Source organism: Artemia franciscana, chromosome 1, assembly GCF_032884065.1.
Source record: "Artemia franciscana chromosome 1, ASM3288406v1, whole genome shotgun sequence".
In the NCBI taxonomy this organism is placed as follows: domain Eukaryota; kingdom Metazoa; phylum Arthropoda; class Branchiopoda; order Anostraca; family Artemiidae; genus Artemia; species Artemia franciscana.
The window spans coordinates 41,827,013-41,852,769 of record NC_088863.1 but is presented as its reverse complement, the minus strand read 5'-3'; the positions used below and the strand labels follow the sequence as shown (position 1 = coordinate 41,852,769).

The window sequence follows — 25,757 nt, the reverse complement described above, 5'->3', positions numbered from 1 at the left end:
TCTTTCTGTCGCCGGTCGTTGACTTGGTCACTACAGAAAGGAACATGTATAAAAAATTACATTGACGAGATGAACACAAAAATAACTCTCAGCGGATTTTTTATTACACTTGCACATAATACATTCTTGGTATTGACAGATTAGATAATGCTTAGAATGTAGTTTACTTTAATTTGAACTTGAGCAGTTCACCTAAAAACAGTTCTTAGCTCCTCATTTGATCTAACTCCCTTAAATTTGTAGATGGTAGTTCTATGAAATTTTCGGCTTCTGGAGGAGCCACCTTTAAGTAGTATCCAATTCAAGTGTTTTCTCCCATTTCCATTAGAAAATGAAAATTTTCCCAACTTATGTAAATATAAAATAAAACAGGATATATTGTGACTAAAATTTTAGAAAATTTTCCGATTGTATTCTTGAATTAAGCATTTAAGGATGATTTATGATACTTGCATAATAGAAGAGACCAGAATTGTGTTTATGAAAAGAAAAGTCCTTAAAAGAATATTACTAAGCTCTTAAGTTGCACTTTCTACGAAAATTTTACGAAAAGGCTATTATTCTCAGGCAAAGGTATCCATAATGGATTATAATGATGGCCTTTTAAGTTTATGTATTTGCGGGAAAGTTCGTTTTATTTCGTGCATTTTTTATATTGAAAACCAATGAAAAATTTTTAAACGTGTTTTTTTCTGAAAAGTTGACGCTTTCCTACGTACGAGGTTGGCAGGCAAATACCGAGATAAAGCGATCGTAATTTGTCGAAAAATATTAATCTTAGCACTATATCACAAATATTATAATGTTGTTTATTCTGTTTGTAATATGAAAAAAATTCCCTTACAGAAGAGGTATATTTATCTGTTTATTTTTGAACCCGTTATAAAAACACAACAAGACAGTGTGAAATCAAAAAGAATAGACAAAAAAATATATGAGAAAAAAACAACCCAAAAGAAAGATCACGGAGGTTAATAAAACAAATTCAAAACTCAACTTTGCGATTGTGGCTTGCAATATATCTAGCAACTGAGACTTTAGAGTCCGCGGCTTTGAATTTAAAAAGCGGTTTGTGAGTTCATGTACCACGGAGTCATGTAACTCAAAGAATAAGGCTTGTTGGATTTCTGACCAATAAGAATCATATCGAAGTGCTAAGGGACCTGATGAAATGTTTTGGTAGCCCATAAAAGGAAAAAGAATGCAATATGCTATCGGTAGGTGTTCAGATAACTGATAAATGGCTGCAACATTTACTAAACCATCTTTCAAATTTAAAGATGCTACAACATGGTCCAAGATAGAATTTTGCGAGGATGTGAAGATGTACGTAAAACCGTGGGTTTTGTTCAGTGCAGACAAAAATAACTCAGCAAATAGACACTAGACTCAGTGCTATATTTTATAAAATTGAGGATTGTGTTGATTGCTAAGATTGCAATTAAAATTGCTTGTTGTTACGCAGGGTAAACCAAGGCATCGAGCTTTGTCTGTGCAAGATCCTATTAAATCATCAACCATTTGCTCATCCGTCGGTGTAACCATTTGCTCATCCGTCGTGTTTTGTTAACTAAACGCATTTAAAAGCAAATTACATCAAACTTGGATCGGAGGCTCTCCAAAACTGCTAGTTTATTAATAAACGAGCCATTTATATTCCATAAGCATACGTTAAGTATCAAAACTTATGGATTTAGTTTTATCATTTTCGTGCATTTTGTACAATAGATATTAATATCCTTCCAACATATTTATATTAAATATAATTATCTGGTGGAACATATAACAATATTCTACTAAATTTACTTTGCTGGACACCATGAAGAGCTATAATTGTTTTTCACCGAATTTGTACGTAAAATTGTTGCATAAGCCACGCTTTGACTGTTTCTTCGCCATCAGAAACGATGTTTCCCGGCCTGTCTACACATCTAAAATCAGATATATGTACTTGACCAGGTTCAAACGTATATCAGAAACCAATAATAGGTACAGCGACCAGTAGAAGTTACAAACCCTTCATCTCCAAAGATGGTTTAATAGACAATGGTTACCAAATAGCATAAACCCTGTAACGCAGAAAAAAGCTTAAAATTTTAACCTTTGATATTATTTGTGGAAACAAACATTTTATGTGAAATGCCTCTAATATTTTATTGTAAGTTATGTATCTATTCTCCGACGATCAGGCTTTGTTCTAGTAAAACACTATTCAGGTGAGACAGACACTGCTTCTACATAGTAAATCTAAATTTGTTGTACAATTTTATTGGCTTTGTCACCAAAGTATATACTTCGAATAGTAGAAAACAAATTTTGAGTATTTAGAATTACCTTTGTTTGATCGCCAGCCCCAGGTAAAGAGGTTTGGGCCTGAAATGTATTTACTGTAAAAAAAAACAACCCATAATTCGTTCAAAACAGTTCTGAGTTCTTGCTTCCCTCCAGACTATGGCGAAAATACTTCAAAAGTGTCCTAGGATACAAAAAAAGACTAATATACTAGTTTCCCAATGTTACTTTAAGCTTACCAAAAGTACCTTGTATATTGACTCACGATCAAGACCCAGTTCTGTAGCTAGATAAAAAAAAGAGACGAAAGAACTTCCTCGTAGCACTTTTAGATCTCTCACCTTATGAAGATTAAAAATCTATATAATCACGTTTCAAAGAAAATGCAGCGTGTCTAACCTTCTGCTAAAAGGTCAGTGGGAGGTTGGGAGTGCATGAAGAAGTGTTTGCGTGGTCATAGATTCAGGTTCTGTCTTCAATCAAACAATTAAAAATCATATCTTGTTTCTGATTTAAAGAAGGTGATAAACCCTTACCTTTTAGACGAGCACATTATTGACTGTTCTCTTATACCAGAGTCAATATAGACAAAAGTATACATTATGTAAGTAATATTCAGCCATTTTGATTATATATCGATTATAACCGACATTCAGCCACACAAAAAACTTTGCAGTAGCAAAGTTTTCATATTATATTGAATAATTTGCAAATTAAAACACATAGCACTTAATGTAAATAGATGAGCAAACAGCTACCTGTGGATCCTGCGTCTATTTTTGCTGTTTAAGTACTTGGGTTTTATTGTTTTAAATTGCCTTCTCTGTCTTCCCACTGCCTGGAGGTTGTGAGCCTATCTACCATTTGTTCCTGTCTATATATTTGTGATAAAGATGCTCATGTAAATAATTATACAACTATTCATATTAGCTTTAAATATTTATATTCACTATGAAATAAATTGAAAAATCCCAATTGAACTTCAGAAATATTGCTTGAATAAAGCAAGTAGTTGCATTTATTCTATAATCAAAGTAAAATTCGTGTCAGGTTTTTCTGTGAATGTAAGAAGAGCTATCTATAACTAATTGTGCGCCTTTGACGTCTACTTAAATTTATTCTATGGTCCTCATTCAGAAAAATTTCTTCCAACTTCAAGAAGAATTGTAGGACAGAAAATTCTTAGCTTTCTTTGCGTTACATCACGTATCTCTGAGTTTCAACAGTAAGTGCAAGATTCATTGTTAAATAAATAATCATGCTAGTTTTGTTTGAGACTTGGACAACAAATTTTGAATTTGATTAGGTATACCTGAAAATTCAACAATTATGGTTTGTTTTACTAACTTCAACTTAGCCTAATTTTCTTTCTTGAAATTATGAATGCCTGGGCTATCTTCGGTAAATATTTCGCTGTTCATATTATTTACTTTCAAGTAAAGTAAATATACAACTTTATGCCTTTTTTAGGCTCTTTCCAAACATAATAATCACTTTTGCCACAAATGAATTTGATAAGTTTTTTGCAGTTCATGTAATTGACTTACCAATAAACTGAACATACCACTTGATGTCTTTTTTATGTTCTTTACAAATAAAATAATTACTTCTACTACAAATTCCGATTTAAGCACTTTCTGACCTAACCTAAACTGACTTTATTATAAATTATTTTTTGCACTGAGAAAATGTATTATTTGCCTATGCAGAATTTTTTTAGTTCTCTTTGAAGGTGCTTCTATACTTTAGTCCCTCTGCTTTTAATGTGCAAGTATATATACCCTGAATTGCATAGGTATACAATTAATTTTCTATTGTTTAGACTAACTGTTCAACCAAGGTAAATGTTTAGTTTCATCACAAGCTGTCTAAACTGGAAACTATGCTGTGAAGCAGCATACTTTCCATACTATAATACTTAGAAATAATAATTCTAGAAGTGCATCCAATTCTGCTTGACCCCCCTCCTCCATGGGGCAAACTAAAAATGTATAAAGTGGGCATGCTTAAAGGTAATATTACCTATTGAGCAAAGCATATTAGTACATGAGCCCTGTGGGTAGCAGGGCAAGGTCTGTATTATGTATTTATTTAATAAACCTCATTTGAGGTTTTTGTTTTTTAGTTTTATCACTCTTTGTTGAATAAATATAGAATACAAACCTTGTCCTGATACCTGGAGGGCTCATAGACTAATATGCTTTGCTCTATAGGTAATGTTACCTATAAGCAAGCCCACTTCATGCATTTTTAGTCTTGTTGGAGTGGGATTTGTCATTTTTCTAATAATGACAAAGAAATAATATGCAATCATTATAATCTTGCTATATGCAGTAATATGCAGTTTAGAGCACTTGGAACAAAACTAAAACATTTACTCTGTATTCTATATTTGTTTAGTAAACCTCATTTGAGTTTTTTTTTGTGTTTTATCACTCTTTGTTGAATAAATATAGAATACAGACCTTGTCATGCTGCTTGCAGGGCACATGAACTAATGTGCTTTACTCTAAAGGTAATGTTACCTCTAAGCAAGTCCACTTTATGCATTTTTAGTCTCATTGGAGATAGATTTTAGAAAGCTAAAAAATGGATGTGCTTCTCTAATAATGACAAAGAAACAATATGCAATCATCAGAATCTTGCTATATACAGTAATGTGGACTTTACACAGCTTGTGACAAAACTAAACACTTACCTGAACCAATTTGAAGAAAAGAGTGGATTACACACCAAACTTTAGTACAGATATACAACTCAAGATAGGCCAATATATTTACACTTTAAAGAGACTAGGGGTCAAGTTCACTTCTAATGCAAATGAATGTTATATTTGGATTCAGGAAGAAATTCTGATTCTATGAATAGGCATAGGCCATATCAATTTTGTTAGTCATCTGATTAGTGATTTAGCCAATCTTCTCAATAAGTCCTAATTATAGGGTAATGGCCTACCTTTTTTGTGTTCTCCAAGCTCTGCTAGATTCTAAGATGGTAAAAAGCACATCATCTATGCTAGAACCTAACTGAATTCTGAGGTGATGGCACTCTATGCCAACACATTGGAACTCAGGGGGGGGGGACTTTCAGGCTCCTTAAAAGTTCATGCAAATGTGTTTTTAGAATGACATTTTACTATTACATTAATGAAAGTAGTAATTATCATTTCTGAATCATATACAAGTGGTATTTATTTTTAACTAGACACTTTCTAGAAACACATTTCTAAATTTTTGGCTACTATAGGCTGTTTTGAGCCCTTTAAACATTAAAAATGGAATTTGCCTCTGAAGCAATTATTAAATTCAGAAAGAGCATAAAAAGGCATAAAATAATGCATTCACTTTCTGTTTTGCTATATTATTAAAAGATATTAAAATATGCTAAAACTATCAGCTAATATTTAGTGGTTGGCCTCTTCAGAAGGAAAAAAGCTATAGGGTCAAAGTAGTACCATTATATTCATTATTTTATGTTATTTCCAAATATCATGATTGCTTCTTCAAAATACACCCTTTCCTGGTGGTCCCATATGTAGCCCCAATAATTTATCAACCAATTGTGTCATACACCATAAATTTGTTGTTGAAATGAGTTTTTGCAGTTTCAACTTGGTAAAATTTGGTTTCTCCTGAGTGAGAATAATAGAATTGCAAATAGACTATAAATATTAAAAATAATTTCAAAAGTGGATAACAATGGGAGGAAACAAAATAATTAGATTAATAGAAACAAGTGGTATAAAATCTTAATTTCTTACATTTTGTAAAGCTATATCTGAGACCATCAAGGAGGGGGAGGAGTGAATTGGGAGAAAAGCAACAAAGATATTTAGAAATTGCACAAAATAAGGAATCTAACAGATATACTTTTATTTTAAATATCATATTTTACCAAACTAACACAAAAGCAAAGACTGTATTTGATTATGACATTATGTAACCATAATAAAATAGGCAATAAATATAAAAAATGATTTTAAAAAGCAGAAAACAATGCAAGGAAACAAAATAATTTGATTAACAGAAACAAGTTGCATAAAATTTATTTTTTTTTGCTGGGCTATATCCAAGACCACCAAGGAGGGGGGGGGTGAATCAGGAGAAAAACAACAATGACATATAGAAATAGCATAAATAAGGATTCTCATGGTACTGATTTTATTTTTATAGCATATTTTACCAAACTAACACAAAAGTAAAGGCTTTATTTCATTATGTTGTTATGTAACCATAATAGATTATGTAACCATCAGTTAGTAAGCCCTAGACAATGCTAAAGAAGGTACTTGTATGATATACCCCCCTACCTAATGTTATTTTAATATGTTTCTGTGACACTAAATCCTAATGAAATATACCAAAGTAAGATGGAAATACACTACTTTAGAAGTGAATTTGGGCTATATGTTTGCACATTAGGGGGTGGGAATGGTGGCGGTAAAGCATAGTGGGTCTGTATACTTAATATGCTGGGTACAACTATTCTGCATATTATGTAGTAAGAATTATTTTTTAGCTTCACACTGTCCAAACACTTTACCCCCCCCCAAAAAAAAGGGGGTTTATAATACAAGTACCCTAAGGAATTCTGTCTCTTCTGAAAGAAACATGGCGATACAATAGACATTATAAGGATACATTTTAAGAAAAGTAGTACCATTTGATTCTTTACTTTATGTTTCTTTTAAATTTAACAGTCACTATCCTGACAATGTAGAACCTACATTGGTACTACTTTTACTTTATGAACATGTTTTCTTCTGAAGAGCTAAAATTCATTATGGCTATCAGATGTGGAAAACAAACAAGATTAACCACCTTCCTCTTCTCCAAATAATATCAGGAATTTTCAGTAAAGCCATCATGATATTTGGAAGAAACATAAAATAATGAAAATAATTGTTCCACTTTTAGGCTATAGTATCTTTCATTCAGAAGGGGCCCACCACTTAATATTTACAAAACTAGCAAAAGGAAAGACTGTATTTGACTAAGGACATTAACCATAAATAGATTATGTAACCACCAGTTGGTAAGGCCTAGGCAGTGCTAAAAAGCTATGACTCTTCTGAAGGAAACTTATTAATAAAATGTAGTTGTTATAAAGAAATATGGTAAGAAAAGTAGTACCATTTGATTCCTTATTTTATGCTTCTTTTAAATAGCCTATAATAGTTATTATCCTGACAATACATGACCTATGATGGTACTTCTTTTATTTTATGAACATGTTTCCTTCAGAAGATTCACAACTTGAGTATTACCAAGCACTGAATTTGTTATGGCCACTGGCTGTGAAAAAAAAAACTATCATACTGCTGTTCTTTTCAATAATAGGATCATAAAACAAAAGCACACAAACCCATTTTCCTTAGAGCTGGCATTTTTAAGTTTAGAATATATGGAATGCATATTAAACTAGATACACATCTATTACTGAGTTTGAACATGCTAAGATTGCCTATACAACAAGCCTAATTACTTATGTTTAATAAATTTGCAAGATGTAAATGATTTTAGAGGTTAGAAGGATTGTCATTTGAATTAGTCTGAATTAGTTGTCAGATAAATAACATCTAACAACTCCAAAAAATTAAAGATAATGACACCATATCTAAATAATCATTTCAAAATAGAAAAGAAAAACATTCAAATATGTATGTAGAGAACAAAGGAACAACAATAGTGAAAAGTAGCACATTATTTGGGATTTGTAAATAACCTATGTTTAAATTAGAGCAACCAGATCATCACCACTAATTGCCTAGGGCCAGATACCTTGTAATTGGACAATTAATTGCCACTTTAACAGTTAAATGACTAGAAAATATCTGGGGTATGTCCAAACTTTTTTTTAATGAGTATGTTATTTGCCTGAATGTTCTGACCATCAACAACATTGGCAATATTAAATGCACTAATACTGTGGAACCTAACTGTCAACTCTGGAACCTAGTCTCAAGCACATATTTTAAGCTTGTAAAGTCCAGCCTAATCTTGATCATATATGCATGTATTTAAAAACCAATGGCCATATACACAAAGAAGAAAAAAACAGAGAAAAAAAATATACACACATATAAATTGAACAAATCAGACAGTAGCATGCAACACATTGAAATCACAACTTCCATGCCTCTAAAATATTATTTATAAATTGTTCAACTGCAATAATTAGTTCCCTAGATGAGAACTCCAAGATACTTGGGAGCTGCAGTGCATCCCCCCCTAAAAAGAACAACTGTTCCTTAAATTCTCCAGCAATTACTCATAAAATGTTCCAGGTTATCCCCATACTCCCCAAAAAGGAGGCAGGCACACTTAACTCCTGGGCCATCAGCACTTAAGAATTCCAGTGTCACCTACACAATTTTATGCAATTTGCTTGCAAATGCAGCCAACATTTTATTGCTCTCCATGATAGCTTCAGTCTCAAGTAAAAATCTTCTCCATAGACTTCTTTAATCCACTTATAAAACCTTAGGGTAACTAACTTCTCAACATGAGTAAGCCAGACCTGGATTACCTGGCCCCTAAGCTGCAAATCCAGCAATTTAAGGATATCATCAGGTTCGCAATTTTGGACCATGGCCTTCATTCCATGCCCATGAGAAACTAGCTTTATCCAGTAAGGGCTTTAACCTGTTTTGGCCAGGTTACCTTTCAAGGAGTTTTCAACATCTTGATCTTTCTTCTCCTCTCATTTGGTGTATATAGACAAAAAAGAAAGCAAGTTAACCAATGAAAAAGTGAGAAGGGTGGCTCTAAATAATTTATGAGGTTAAAAAAAGACTGTCAATAAAGCTCAGAAATTAAAACCAGTTTTATGAATATCCTGGGAGGTTTTTACACATTGTTTCTGTGTTTTCTAGTAAAATGGCTCTTAATATCACCATGATGCTTGTAATTTTAGGAATGTGTAATAATCTGCTATATTTTAATAGCAAGTTTCCTCTAGTGACATTGCTTTTTTTGGTATTTACTAAATTTAAAAGTTATAGGTCTTGTTCAATGCAGTTCACAATGCCCATTCCCCCTTTCAGAAGAACTTGTCAATCCTAACAATATTGCTTGATATTAAATCTTTTATGATCAATTTTTTCCCTTTCAGCAATGACTGTTGCAGTTGGTGATGTCGAAAAGGGCAAAAAGGTAAGAGATATTAAAATTCTACAATTGATTATTATCCTTAACAAATTCTTAAGCCTTAATGTATTGTTAATTCTGTTCTAAAAAAAAAAAAACAAAACAAAACAGCCCCATGAAATGGTAACATTTTCTTTAGGGAGTGTTCCTAATGACTGTTTCTAATTAACTCCTATTTAATCTTTTAGTGTGTTTACTGAAAGTTATTGAAAATGTATTATCTTGTGTTCTTGACTCTCTCCCTCCTAAGCATTGGACTCTTCTGAACTTCTAAATTTATTATTATTAGTCAAATTACACAGAAATATGTTAATTCCTGTATTCAAATTCCACAAATTTTTTTTGAATATTTTTAAATTTGAAGCATTTATTTTGAGATCCTTTTAGCTTTGTAATATTTACCAATTCATCCTGCTAAGGGCTCTGAAGGGGCTGCAGGTTCACTTTTGTGCTTAAATCATGGAGATTGAAAATTCTTTTTGAACCATGGAGTCACTCCAGTCCTTCAATTGCACAAGTAAGATTTCAAATAATCTAAGAACAGTTACTAAAATTTTGGCAAAAATTTGGCAGTGGGGTGAGGGAGTGGATTTAGGGCTCAATGCTCACTTTGGTTCTCTGATCAGAGTTTGTGGGATCCCAATTCAAATAAGGTGTAAAATGTTCAGTTTTCTAATTCCTGTGTAAGTCAGTTTGTAACCTGAACTGATTGTTGTACTGATTCATGACTGAACGTGTTGTTGTACCAAGTTAGGATTCAGCTCTTCTTTGCACTGGGATTGAAAATCTTTGTTTGGAATTGGAAATTAAAATTGGAAGACAAATGGGACTTGGAAGGATCTCAGGCTCAGCATGTATCTCCAATCATGCATACTGCAATTGCTTGTTAAGTTCTGGTTTTAGTATGGTGTAGCAACCCCATTTTTTGTTTGCATAAATGTATAAGGAGAGTTGGCCAGTTTCATAGATTGGGGTGTTTGCCCTTGGGGTTGCATGGACTGTATCCACCTATAGCCATGTTGCATATGTAGGTGGAATTTGGGATATTTCAATTGTTCTGAGTAAATGGTTCCATAGAAACTCCAACTCTTGTACATCTCAGCCCCCAAGCAACTCAATCTCCATGCAAATCAACTTCCATCATATTTAACTAAATTTTGGAAATTATCTTTTTTCATATCTTTCTTTCAAAAAAAAGATAGACCATCAACATTGTTCTTCCAGACATGAGATACATGTTATTTATATGGGTTGAGTTGAACAAGAGTTGAGTTAAACTGAAGATAAGTAGAATGTAGTTGAGGTACATAGGGTTCAAGTTTAATAAGGGTGAATGAAAATGTGAAATTAAGTCAGGTAAAGTTGTACAGTGGTTGAGTTTAATGAGGGTTAAGATGAATGGGATTGAGTTACTTGGGGTTTAGCTGATCTGGGTTGAGCTTACACCCACTGAGTGGAATTATCTCAAAAATTTGATTTTGTATCATGCAGGGTTTACAAGATACCAAAGGGAAAAGCAGAAGAAGAATGGTCGTTTTCCAATCTCTTTTGACCCTTCAAAAGTCACTAGAACTTTCAGTTGACCAAATGAGCCCCCCTTCCAAGTTTCCAAAGGTGTACCAAATGTAAAAAACGAAAAAGAACGACACGAAAAAATACACAAAACATGCTCTTTACTGAATTTGCAAAGGCAGTCAAAATATAATGTTGACTGTTTGAATTGATGAAGTGGAAACTTAGGCAACCACATATTGATCTTACAAAATTATGAACAACCGGGAATTCAATTTTATTGTAAAAGACATATTTGTGCAGTTATGCAGTTTTTGATTGTAGTGGGCACCAAATTTAAAATAAATGAAGGAATAATAGGCATAAAATATAGCACTAAATAGCTTAAAAAGTGTTTCCTTTGTTTGCTTTGATGCTGATAAATAAATGAAAAATAAATGAAGGAATAATAGGCATAAAATATAGCACTAAATAGCTTAAAAAGTGTGCGTTTCCTTTGATGCTGTGACTGTCCTTTGGAATCAGGAGATCATTAGTGGTTAATGTTCTTAACCAAAATATAAGAAAAGATGATTTCCAAGTTTGAAGAGACCTAAGGTGGGCTCAGGGTGAAAATGTTCTATTTTGATGTCCTTCATACTTTAATCAGTGATAAACAGCCAATGTCCGAGTCGAAATTTTTAGTGTCCGTTGTCTTAAATCTAATATTTATGTGCAAGTCCCTAAGAAACTCAATTTAAAATGCTTATTTTGCTCTATTAATCATATTTTTATCTTGCAATAATCATTAATAAACTTATTGAACAATTGTTAATATGAACAGTCAGTTTTTACTAAATCATGTCTTGCTAGACAAAAGGTAGGTTATACCAGTCTTTCAAATTATACAAAAAATCTCAAATTATACTTTAATTCACCAACCAATTAAAAGAGTAGGAAGAGAAATTTGTATTGATTAATTTAGTGCTGATCAAGCTGTCCTCAAACAAGAATGTATAATTAATGTCTAATAAAGAAAATAAAAACCAAAGCTTTTGAAACTGTTAAAAACCAAATTCAGAAAAGAAAGCGATTACTAACACGAAATATGCATTAAACCTAAACAAGAATGTTAGAAAAATAGTTAAATGCTCAAGTACAGAAGTGTATTGCATAGGTTTTTGTAAGAATTGTAAATTTGCTGAACAGTTGCATTCCATTTTTTGGAGGGTATACTGCAATTCCTTGAAAAGCAATCCTTAGTCAAGATTCCTTCTAAAAATGCGAAGTTTTCCTCAAGACTGGTCAAAAGGAGTATTTAATCTCCTGAAACAAAAAAACAGACGAAAAGCCATAATTTCTAATATAATTCATTCACATTTTCACCCTCTCCTTCCCATTGTCCAATAATCTACGCTTTCCCTTGGTTTGTCACGTTTTAGTAGGTAACATTTTCCTATTGTCTGTATGCAAGAATCTGTTTCCTTTATATTTTGAATGGCTCTGAAGTCTTTTATTGCCTTTTTTATTGTTATATTATTAATATTGTTATTATCAAACAGTTCGTGGTAACGAACTGTAGTAAGGAGCGACCCGGCTCAATAGTAAACGAAACTCTAAAAAACGGAATTTCGATACTAAAAGATATATAAAAAGAATCGGATTTTTATGCTGATTTTAAATATCTAAGTTTCATCAAATTTAGTCTTTGTCATCAAAAGTTACGAGCCTGAGAAAATTTGCCTTATTTTGGAAAATAGGGGGTAACACCCCCTAAAAGTCATAGGATCTTAACGAAAATTACACCATCGCATTCAGCGTATCAGAGAACCCTATAGAAAAAATTCCAAGGTCCAATCTACAAAAATGTAGAATTTCGTATTTTTTGCCAGAAGACAAATCACGGGTGCGTGTTTATTTGTTTTTTTGTTTTTGTTTTTTTTTTTTTTTTTTTTTTTCCCAGGGGTCATCGTATCGACCAAGTGGTCCTAGAGTTTTGCAAGAGGGCTCATTCTAACGGAAATGAAAAGTTCTAGTGCCCTTTTTAAGTGACCAAAAAAATTGGAGGGCACCTAGGCCCCCTCCCACGCTCATTTTTTTCCCAAAGTCAACGGATCAAAATTTTGAGATAGCCATTTTGTTCCGCATAGTCGAAAACCATAATAACTATGTCTTTGGGGATGACTTACCCCCCACAGTACCTGGGGGAGGGGCTGCAAGTTACAAACTTTGACCAATGTTTACATACAGTAATGGTTACTGGGAAGTGTACTGATGTTATCAGGGGGATTTTTTGGGTTTGGGTGTGGGGCTCAGGGGATGGGGCTATATGGGAGGATCTTTCCTTGGAGGAGTATTTCATGGGGGAAGAGAAATTCAATGAAAAGGGCGCAGGACTTTGTAGCATTACTAAAAAAAAAAACAATGAAAATATAAACATGAAAAAATTTTTTCAATTGAAAGTAAGGAGAAGCATCAAAACTTAAAACGAACAGAGATTATTACGCATATGAAGGGTTCTAAAAATGCTTTAGCATAAAGAGCAAGGTATTTAGGAGGAGATAAATACTTCGCTCTTTATGCTAAAAATTTTTTAAATAATTTCAACTATTTATTCTACGGCCTTTCTGATTCAGGGGTCATTCTTAAAGAATTGGGATAAAACGTAACGTAAGTTACGTAATTTATGTACGTTTGTTACGTAAGTTAATTCTTAAGTTACGTTTTTTTTACTAATAAAAACGTTCGTTAAAAATTAAAAGATCTAGTTGCCTTTTTGAGTAACCGAAAAATTGGAAGGCAACTAGACCTCCTTCCCCACCCCTTATTTCTCAAAATCGTCTGATCAAAACTAAGAGAAAGCCATTTAGCCAAAAAAAGAATTAATATGCAAATTTCATTTTAGTAATTTATGTACGGAGAGCCAAAATCAGACATGCATTAATTCAAAAACTTTCAGAAATTAAATAAAAAAAAACAAGTTTTTTTAAATGAAAGTAAGGAGCGACATTAAAACTTAAAACAAACAGAAATTACTCCGTATATGAAAGGGGCTTTTCCTCCTCGACACCCCGCTCCTTGCGCTAAAGTTTGATTCTTTCTCGCAACTCTACTTTTTAAAACAATAAAAAACTTTAGCGCAAGGAGCGGGGTGTCGAGGAGGAAAAGCCCCTTTCGTATACGGAGTAATTTCTGTTCGTTTTAAGTTTAATGTCGCTCCTTACTTTCATTTAAAAAAAACTTGTTTTTTTTTTATTTAATTAAAGTAGTGCTAGCCCATCAAATGTGCAAAAAAAAAAAATAATAATAAAAAAAAATAAATGTGAAAACAAAAACTGAAGTAGCAGGAAGGGGCTGACCACTTGGGATCCTAAGTTCCCTGAATTTTATATTTTTTCGAAAATATTTTTTCTTATTTTAGATGAATTTTAAATTATGAACACTGCTAAAATATCTTGCTTTTTGGTGCAGGTTGTCTTGTTTTAAATTAAGGCCTTAGGGCACTAATACATTTTAGCCCACTAAACATTTTTAGCAGTCTGTAAGATCATAGAACCTCAAAGAGGGCCAAGTAGACCTTCCTCTGGGTTTGTTGGTCACCAAGTTGCACGAGAAATTGTGCTGTTGGTATAATGCATAGACCTTGGAATGTTCCCAGTGGCTGTAGATAACTGTCTTCGGATTTATCTCTGCAGCACTGTAATTTATTAGCAAGTGGTCCAGAGTCTCATCTCATTTTTGGCAAAATCTATAGATGGGGATGGGGGGGGGCTCCAGATACTGTGAGCATATTGCAAGTGAATGCGTGGTGGTTAAGGCCTATTGAACCTTTGTTAATATTCGATGATATTGGACAGTTTCATTACTTGTCTTAAGGAGACATAGAAATTTGCTATGTTGTGACAGGAATACTTTCGAGTCTGAGTTGAAGAGTGCCAAACAGTTTGTGGTAACAAATCGTAATTAAGGAGCGACTTGGCTCAATAGTAACCGAAACTCTAAAAAAACGGAATTCTAATATCAATAGATACATCAAAAGAATCAGCTTATTATGCTGATTCCAAATATATAAAATTCATCAAGTTTAGTTTTACCCATTAATAATTCCGAGGCTGAGAAAATCTTCCTGATTTTTGAAATAGAGGGGGGAGGGACACCACCTGAAATTAAAGTTAATGAAAATTACACCATAAGATTAAACGTAACAGAGAATCTGACTTTAGAAGTTTCAAGGTCCTATCTGCAAAAATGTGGAATTTTATTATTTTTGCCGGAAGAAAGATCACGGATTGGTGTTTATTTGTTGTTGTTTTTTTCAGGGGTGACTGTATTGTAATAATGGTCCTATAAGATCAGGAGAGGGTGCATTCGAGCGGAAATTATAAGTTCTAATGCCCTTTTTAAGTGACCAAAAAAGACTTGAGGACAGCTGGGCCCCCTCCCATGCCCATTTCCCCCCAAAATTACCTGATCAAAATTTGCAGATAGTCGTTTTGTTCAGTATAGTTAAAAGATCAAATCATTATGTCTTAAGGTGTAAACCTACCCCGCAAATTCCGTTGGTCTGTCTTTCTGTCCCGGTTTTGCTAGTTTAGGCACTTCCAGGTAAGCTAGGACGATGAAATTTGGCAGGCCTATCAGGAACCAGACCAGATTAAGTTAGAAATTGTCGTTTCCCCCATTCGACCATCTGGGGGGGGGAGTGGGGGACGGTTTAATTGAAAAAATCAGAAAAAATGAGGTATTTGTAACTTACGAACGGGTGATCGAATCTTAATGAAATTTGATGCTTGGAAGGATATTATGTCTCAGAGCGCTTATTTTAAATCTCGACTGGATCCGGTGACATTGGGGGGGAGTTGGTGGGGGGAACCTAAAATCTGGGACCTCGTGACTCAGATCGCTTATTTTAAGTCCCGACCGGATCCAGTGCTATTGGGGGGGGGGGCTTGGATGGGGGACCTGAAATCTTGGGAAACCCTTAAAGCGGAGAGATGAAGGATGGAATTTGGTGGGAAGAATAAGCACAAGTCCAAGATACGTGACTGAGATAACCGGACCGGATCCGCTCTCTTTAGTGGAGTTGGGGGGGTGATTCGGAAAAATTAGAAAAAATGGGGTATTTGTAACTTACGAACGGGTGATCAGATCTTAATGAAATTTGATATTTAGAAGGATCTTTTTCTTTAGAGCTCTCATTTTAAATCCCGACCTGATCCGGTGACATTGGAGGTAATTCGAGGGGGAAACCGGAATTGTTGGAAAACGTGAAAATTAAGGTATCTTTATCTTACGAATGGGTGATTGGATCTTAATGAAACTTGATATATAGAAGGATCTTATGTCTCAGATGCCCAATCTCAATTCGAATCGGATTCGGTGACATAGGGGGTTGGAGGGGGACACAGAAATCTTGGAAACCGGAAATCTTGGAAAACGCTTAGAGTGGAGAGATTGGGATGAAAATTGATGGGAAAAATGAGCACAAGTTATAGATACGTGATTGACATAATTTGAAACGGATCTGTTCTCTTTGGGCGAGTTGGGAGGTGTTAATTTGGAAAAATTAGGAAAATTTAGGTATTTTTAACTTCAGAACGGGTGACCGGATCTTAATGAAATTTGATATTTAGAAGAAACTCATGTCTCAGAGCTCGTATTTCAAATCCCGACCAGATCTGTTGACATTGGGGGGAGTTGGAGGGGGAAACCGGAAATCTTGGAAAACGCTTAGAGTGGAGAGATCGGGATGAACCTTGGTGGGTAGAGTAAGCAAATGTCGTATATATGTGATTGATGTAACCGGACTTGATCCGCTCTCTTTGGGGGAGTTAGGGGGCGGGGTTCAGTGCTTTGGCGAGTTTGATGCTTCTGGACTTTTTAGGACGATGAAAATTGATACGCATGTCAGGGAGCTGCACAAATTGACTTGATAAAGTCGTTTTCCCCGATTCAACCATCTGGGGGGCTGAAGGGAGAGGAAAAATTAGCAAAAATTAGGTATTTTTAACTTAAGAGTGGGTGATCGGATCTTAATGGATTTTGATATTTAGAAGGACCTCGTGACTGAGAGCTCTTTTTTTAAATCCCGACCGGCATTAAGCCTCTGATTTTCCTTTTAAATCAATCTATTGATTCTTAGAATTTTGCTAGAGCTCATACCAAATGATCTCTTGGCTCTTCATGCCTCGTTACAACTGCCATATGAGCTCTTAGCTCTTATTAATCGTCTTACATTCTCTATGACCAATTTTTGATGTAGAGATGTTCCGGGGAAATTATACAGGTTTTTTTCCGCGGGTTTTGATTTGCGGGAAATGATTTCCATGGTAAAGCGCATTTCTGGAGTGATCGAGAAAACGATTAGAGATTAAAGTCTTACTCAAATCAAAGAATGCCAAGGAGAATTTTTAAGTCTAAATTGTCCGCAAGCAATTTCACAGGGACGGTGGATTCTCAGCGAGGATGGAACTGTCTGGAGGGAATCTGGGGGGGGGGGTTCACCTTTCTTTCGATGAAATTTCCACTGAGGAATTTTCCTTGAGGGGGAGGGGTATATTTTATTGAGGGTGAACCAGATTTACCGGCATTTTTGAAAAACAATCAGAAATTATTCCATATATGAAGGATTGCCCCCTCCTCAATACCTTGCTCTTTACGCTAAAGTTTGACTGCTTTTCCCAATTTTTTAAGAGCGTCTACTGAAACACGGGGCTCGTTTAATTAGACTAGGATGCTGTTTTAAAAGTTGTTAACAGCTTTAGCTTGAAGAGCAAGGTATTGAGGAAGGGGCAACCCTTTAAATACGGAAAAATCTGCCAAAATTAATATGCAAATTTTGTTCTTTATTTTTTATGTATGGTGAGCTGAATTCGAACCTGCATTAGTTAAAAAACGTTCAAAAATTAAATTAAAAACAATTTTTTTACCTGATATATATAATATATATATATATATATATATATATATATATATATATATATATATATATATATATATATATATATATATATAATATATATATATATATATATATATATATATACATATATATATATATATATATATATATATATATATATATATATATATATATATATATATATATATATATATGTATATATATATATATATATATATATATATATATATATATATATATATCTATGTATAAATGTAGTGTCCGTCCGTCTGTCCGTTACACTATCTTCACCGTTACATCGTTACGCGTTATTACCATTACGCGAGCTAAAAAAAAATTGAGGCTCTTTTTAAATTTTATTAAATTGTTTAAAATGTAAAAAACTGGTGATTGCACAAATATTTCTATATATTTTGACAGTGGATTAAAGCAATTCGTAAACCTTAAAACAGAAAACCAAAAGTTTGGAGCTTAGTAGAAATTGTTGAAGTTTAGAATGCTTGCTGCTCAAAGAAAATTTGTCAAAGTTTCAATTAATGTAAAAAAGAAATTAACCTCATATGTTACCAAAAATTGAACACCAGGACGAAAAACTGTAGCAACGCAAAACCAGGCTTGCGGCTCGAAGAGAAAGGGCCAGACTAAAAACTAAAATATGACGTCAAATAATTTTAAAAAAAATAATAATAAAAAATAAATAAAAAAAAAATAAAAAAAAAATAAAAAAGGAAAAAACTAATAAAAGATAAAAAAAGTGAACATCAGAGCAACGCAAAACCAGGCTTGCGGCTCAAAGAGAAAGGGCCAGATTAGGAATGTCGAATTTATGTCATCAATCCGATCCAAAAATTACATAGCGTTGCCGGGACCCTGAACACAAGGGACAATGAGAATCCATGTGTAGAAGGCTGCCGTGTGCCATGATGGGGCCCGCAGGACCCGGTGGCAAAGCCGCCGGGACCCGGCACTGTCTGTGGTTAGAACACAAGGGACAATGAGAATCCATATATTGAAGCCTGCCGCGTGCCATGATGACCCAGCACTGTCTGCGTTTAGAACACAAGGTACAATGAGAATTCATATATAGAATCCTGCCGCGTAATTACTTCAAAGAGGGTAAAAAGTTAGACAGAAAATGGGTTAATAATTGGGCAGTGACTTGACCGGATAATGGCATGCTGTAAAATCCCCCCAAGAAGGCTTCACACATTTATCTAGATTCTTAACAAATGTCCTACTTGTGCCAGAAATCCCAAGAAACCATGGGGAAATTAAACATATCACAAAGTTTCGGGGGGGGGGCGTGCCCGAAGGCTCCCACCCTGCGTACGTGCCAGCTTACGTAACACACTTTTATAGTCTTATATTTTTATTATGTATACGAGGGGGTTTGTACCCTCGTCAATACCTCGCTCTTTACACTAAATCGTAAGTTTTGTCCCAATTCTTTAAGAATGACCCCTGAATTAGAAAGGCCGTAGATTAGATAGTTGAAATTACTAAAAATACTTTAGCATAAAAAGTGAGGTATTTATCTCCTCCTAAATACCTTGCTCTTTATGCTAAAGTATTTTTAGAACCCCTCATATGCGTAATAATCTGTTGGTTTTACGTTTCAATGCTACTCCTTACTTTCAATTGAAAAAATGTTTTCATGTTTATTTTTTCTTTGTTTTTTTTATAGTAATGTTATTAAATCCTGCGCCCTTTTCATTGAATTTTTCGTCCCCCATGACATATTCCTCGAAGGAAAGATACTCCCACGTAGCCCCTTCCCCTCAACCCCACGCCCAAACCAAAAAAAGCCCCCTGAAAACGTCTGTACACTTCCCAATAACCATTACTGTATGTAAACACTGGTCAAAGTTTGTAACTTGCAGCCCCTCCCCAGGGATTATGGGGGAGTAAGTCATTCCTAAAGACATAGTTATTATGGTTTTCGACTATGCGGAACAAAATGGCTATCTCAAAATTTTGATCCTTTGCCTTTTGGAAAAAATGAGCGTGGGAGGGGGCCTAGGTGCCCTCCGAGTTTTTTGGTCACTTAAAAAGGGCATTAGAACTTTTCATTTCCGTTAGAATGAGCCCTCTTGCGACATTCTAGGACCACTTGGTCGATACGATGACCCCTGGGGGAAAAAAAACAAACAAACAAATAAACACGCACCCGTGATTTGTCTTCTGGCAAAAAATACGAAATTCCACATTCTTGTAAACAGGAGCTTGAAATTTTTGCTGTAGGGTTCTCTCATACGCCGAATGCGATGGTGTGATTTTCGTTAAGATTCTATGACTTTTACGGGGTGTTTCCCCCTATTTTCCTAAATAAGGCAAATTTTGTCAGGCTCGTAACCTAAATTCCGCATCTAAATTCTGTTTTTTAGAGTTTCGTTTACTATTGAGCCGGGTCGCTCCTTACTACGTTCGTTACCACGAACTGTTCGATAATTTTTAGTTGAAACATTTCTAAATGAATTTAAAGTACCTCGTTTTCTAGTCAATATCATTGCATCTTTTCTGTCAGATAGAAGTCAAGTCGTTGAGAATAAAGATGTTCATTCCGGTTCACTCCCTATTTCTAGCCGAGTTTCATAGGGTACAATTTTAGGTCCTTTACTGTTTTTAGTAATGATCAACAATCTTGCTAATGAATCAGCCAATCAATGGAAGTTTATGGAAGAGTGGCCTAATCAAAATGAATCAGTATTTTTACAGTAGGCGAGGTTAGGTTTCCGTTTATTTTGTGTAGCTTTCATTTAGCGAGTAGTTAGCATATGGCACTTTAATTAATATTTTATTATATTTTGCAATTGGCAAACTTTTCTGTTAATTACTCATTTAGCAAAAACTAAATAAAACAAGTCCATGATTGGAAATATAAACATTATAAGTAGTATGTGCAGTTTTTGGAATTTCTATAGTCGGATGTTGTAATTGGAGGAAGGGGCTTACCCCTTGCTCTGTTCCCCCTCCCTTTTGTCTACGCCTTTAACTTGGGCGTTCTCTTTTAGTGTTCCAAGTAAAGGAAGGTTTGATACTTGGCTTGGTGAAATTAAAGTTGCTTTCTCGGAAAGTGACGTGCTGTCTTAAAATTAAGCATATCGAAGGATCTCAAGGCTTAATTATATTCCATGTGAACCATAAGATTTTGCGGCAAATCTTTAGATGCAACTTGGGCCAGGGACAAGATACTTATATTATTGAAATCATTAGTTTTGTATCTATCTATTCACCTAAAGCCAGATTTATATTTCTCAAGCTTTTGTATTAGAGAATTATATTAACTTGTGGGAAAAAAAGTTTAAATGTTCCTGTTTCAGCAATTTTCATTTAGTTTTTAATGTATTTTTCAATCTAATTAGCAAAAACTCAAAAAACTGTTATGTAAGTCTCAAAATATAATTCTACGGAAGTCATTTTCCAAGATCTTTGAATGTTTGAACGGTTGAATATACTTGCAAATGATTATTTAAAGCATAATTTCTTATTGTTATTTCTTTTTAGCTCTTTGTCCAAAGATGTGCTCAATGTCACAGTGTAGAGGCTGGTGGAAAGCACAAGCAAGGTCCAAATCTCCATGGACTTTTTGGGCGAAAGACTGGACAAGCTCCCGGCTATTCATACACAGATGCAAACAAGTCCAAGGGTATGTCTCTTTACTGTAATGTCCGTATTAACTTATTTATTCGTATACTAATTCAGTATCTATGTTCTATATTTTGTGTGGTGCGTGACTTAGAAGCCTTTAACGTGTCATGCTTTGTATGCTCACCAGAGATACCCTTCGTCTAGCAGAGGCTTACAGATATAAAAAATGGGATCAATTCTATTAGTTTACCCTCTTTTCCTTCTTGTTTGGGTGATCTAGATAAAAATTTCGGATTTCGGATGCCTTGTCTGATACATTCCTTAAGTGTCACACATTTTCTACTCTTCTTTTTTACATTTTTTGAAACGCGTCGCATTTTTGTTGTTTCTATTTTATTGGTCTACATATTTAATGATTTTGATAACCTTACTTGTAAGGAATGAATTTTTTTTCATTAAATATTATCAAATTGCTTAGCTGCTTTAAAGAGACTTGCCTTTGTAACAAAAACCTGCCAATGCCGTTGAATTAATGGTTTAAAATTAAAGTAAACTATTTATTATTTTGACCTTTTAAAGAAGAGGGTGAATTAACCCGTTAGATGGGCTCCTTGGGATTCGCTTTGTTTGGGAGTTCTGGAATTTTCAAGATTCTAGGGTAATAATAGCAATCGCAGTAGAAATTGTGATTATGGATAAACGTGACAAACATTATTCCAGTTGTTATGGTTTATTTCTCACATAATCTTGTTGTTATTCATGGATTTTAAACTGGGTTAACGCTTGATTATTTTTTTGAAGTTGTTTTCAGTTATTGTAGTTGAAGTAAATTATATTAGTTCTTCAGCTCATTTACGGCCAATATTAAGGGCTCGTTTCAGTTCCCAAAAACATCTCCCCGAATAAACCTTGCGGGGCCACCATTATTGGAAAATTTAAACATCACTTGTTGGTATTTTCCTGACTAGTTTTGCAAAGTTTCTTTGAGCACTCATACTTCAGAAGTACGTACCTTGCCTAAAAAGCCTACCTTCTTCTTAAAAGTCTTAAGATTTTTCAAATCGCTGAGATGAATTAAACAGGTAAAGATAAAAGAAATGGTGGATAGTTTGGACAAATTTTAACAGTCCTCAGCGGTGAAAAAGATACTAGAAAAGTGACAAAAGTATTACACTCTCAATATGAAAAATGACGAAGAAGTACGGTAAAAACTGACGGAATTAAAAGGCAAGGCCTAAAAACCTAGATATGTACAATTACTTATATTTAATGATTGTGGACATAGACTGAGGTGTTTTTTTATGATGAAGAGAGGCCGTAAATATCTGTTTGATTGTCTGCCATTTTTGGTTGTTTTATTGGATAAAAATGCTAGATTTTTCTTATCGTAAGGATTGGTCAACTTGGTCTTAAGAAATATTTATACTTGATTAATGCGATGTATTATGCTTTGATTGGCTTGAAGACTATTCCCTTATACTGTAATTAACTAAAACAAAAGCGAGTGTGCCCACTGAATGGTGTGCCCACTAAATGTCTTATTTTATAATTGTGCAAAGAGAGCGAAAATAAATGTTTTGAGTAAAAAAAAATAAATTGTATTTCGGCTAGAGGTACTGGAACCTTTTTTTCATCCTGAGTGTTAATGGTCAACTATATCTCTTATGAATTAGTTACGTCCCAGTAAATTCGACCCGTGGATCAAGATTTTGTTGACAGATTTCTTATTTTTGAAAAAAAAAAGATTAGTTGGTGGTATCATTCAATTATTTTGGCCCTGCTGATTTTAGCTTTTAATATATCATCCAAGTCTAAACTGAACATTTGACTTCTTTCCTGCAAAGCTCGTCATGTGTCTGCTTCGGGGGTGCCATCAGACCGAGACACCTGGTATTTTGGATGAGTTTTGTATTTTCTTTTTGGATTAATAGCACTTAGTGTACATTTCCTCCTTTCTCAGACGCTGCTGGAAGCAAGTGAAGGGTTTATGATTTTCTTTTATTAATGTTCTTTTTTATTTGATGAGTGTTCTTAGCATTGATGTAGCTGGAGATTTTCTTGGGTTGTGGAGGGGGATGGTCAACCCCTCATCCATGGTCATGCTTGTTTGCTAGGGACTTGTGTATATACGGCAAATTCATGATGGATTATTCCTGTTCCCACTTTCTTATTCTGTTGCTCGAGAACCCACTTCGATAAATGCTGTTTTGAAAAAGTAAAGCTAATCAACAACAAATGACTTTTTTCAGGTATCATATGGGGTGAGGATACCTTAAACATATACTTGGAAAACCCTAAAAAGTATATTCCTGGAACAAAAATGGTGTTTGCTGGTTTGAAGAAGGCAAATGAAAGGGCAGACTTGATCGCTTACCTCAAGGAATCAACAGCTTAGACAACAGAATAATTTAGGATCCCAATTTTGCTGTTTCTCATTCGGTTTACAGCCCGAGAAGGCATCAGCTAAAAAGTAGTGTTTGTACAAAAATAGTTAATTGTCATTTTCTATTTCACTGTGTGAAATATGTGTACGGAAATACAGCTGTTTCTTCCTTATTGTGTTTTTATTCACTAATAGATTTAGTTTTCCATTAGCATCGATTACTAAAAATGTAGATAGAACCTATGTCCCTTGAGGAGCTGGAACTGCTCACCTATATATATATATATATATATATATATATATATATATATATATATATATATATATATATATATATATATATATATATATATATATATATATATATATATATATATATATATATGCATATGTATATTCTTATTATTATTCAGATAAACATCGAGTGGCTTTTGGTGCTTGCTATGCCTCTAGCGTGAAATTTCAAGCTGGTTGACATTTCTGATGACATAGTATTTTCAAACAACTTTATCTGAAATGACCTTTTTCTAATTTAAAAAAAGGCCTTTTTTGTATCTCCAAAGAAATTGAGAAACCTTTACTCTCTCATTCTCGTGAATTTGTGCACCTTGCCTCACAGAAATATTGTCCTAAACCTTTTCCCAAATATCATTTTAGAAAAATTTCTGAACTAAGATTCTTTTACTTTTGTGATTTTCACCTGTTGAATCGCATATGCTTTTATTAGTATTATTGTCTTTTTTTCCATATCCATCTGAAAAGGCTGAGGCGTGTAATTGCAAAAATAGGGTTTTAATTCTTCATTCAAAGGTAACATTATATTTCAAAAGTAGATCATCTTTTAAAAGAAAAATGCGGAATGCTCATAATGTCAAGCTTGGTTGTTGTGGGGGAAAGAAATATTAAAATTTGGTGTCTGAATTTTCATACCCGCAATCAATGGCGAGATGAGCAGAAATATTCGTCCAAAGGATCGTTCAAAACGAAAAATTTGACTGAATTGAATCCCCGTTTTTCTTGTTTGGGTCCTCTCACCTTAAGGTTTGTACGTGAAAGCACGTGTCAGAGAAATAAAATCAAAACAAAGGAAATGTAAGCCATGTAGCCTTTTTAAGGATCTTCTCACAGAGGTGCACCGGGACGCAATTTGGAGGATGGTTTAAAAGTTTTAACAAGTGTTTGTAAAATTTATGTAGAATATAGGTTCTGTTGCTCTTGTCCATTAGGCAAGAAAGCGTTCAAAGTAAATGCAAGAATCCGCAACTGGTGTACTCACAAACTGAAATGAGCTCTATGTTGGATACAATAGCAAATCTTTTACCATCGGAACGACAAGCTTGACACCTATTTACAAGACTTACAAATATAAAAGTACCTTTGATAACCTGCGTATAACTTTTAAAGGGGTTCTATATTTCAGTGGCCGGCGTTTACCCCACCCGCGGAAAATATCACCTCCCGCGGAAAACCCACACGGAAAATACCCCCTCCCTGCGGAAAATACCCCCCTCTTGGAAAGTAAAGATTTCCAAATTTGAGAATTTTATTTGAGTTTTTTTTTATTTTCTGTTGGGGGAGGAATTTTGTACTTGTTGATGTTGCTCCTTACTTTCAGTTGAAAAACTTATTTTTTTATTTTAATTACTTATAGATAGAATTTGTTAACGGGAAACACAAGTTTTTTAAAGAAAGTAAAGAGCCTCATTAAACCAAAAATGAGCAAAAATTAAGTCAAATAATCTTCAAAGTAAAAACTATTGAGTCTAATAGAAAAAAAATAAAAATATATAAAATATTTTTTTTCTGTGAAAAAGAGTAAATAAAAAATGAACAGTAGTTAATGTAAAAAACTTTTTCCACAAAACAAGTTTTTCAAAGAATAGTAAAGAGCCTCGTTAAGCTTAAAATGAGTAGAAATAAGTTCAAGTAATTT

General features: G+C 34.0%; 1 protein-coding gene across 1 annotated transcript; it reads left to right on the top strand.

Moving 5' to 3' along the window:
* Positions 1–3,397: 3,397 nt before the first annotated feature.
* LOC136029848 (cytochrome c) lies at positions 3,398–23,997 on the top strand. The gene is made up of 4 exons (XM_065708304.1): positions 3,398–3,517; positions 9,406–9,446; positions 21,358–21,499; positions 23,691–23,997. Exons 2-4 carry the CDS (start codon positions 9,408–9,410, stop codon positions 23,834–23,836), a joined length of 327 nt encoding a protein of 108 aa, XP_065564376.1. The 5' UTR covers positions 3,398–3,517; positions 9,406–9,407; the 3' UTR covers positions 23,837–23,997.
* Positions 23,998–25,757: the final 1,760 nt, after the last annotated feature.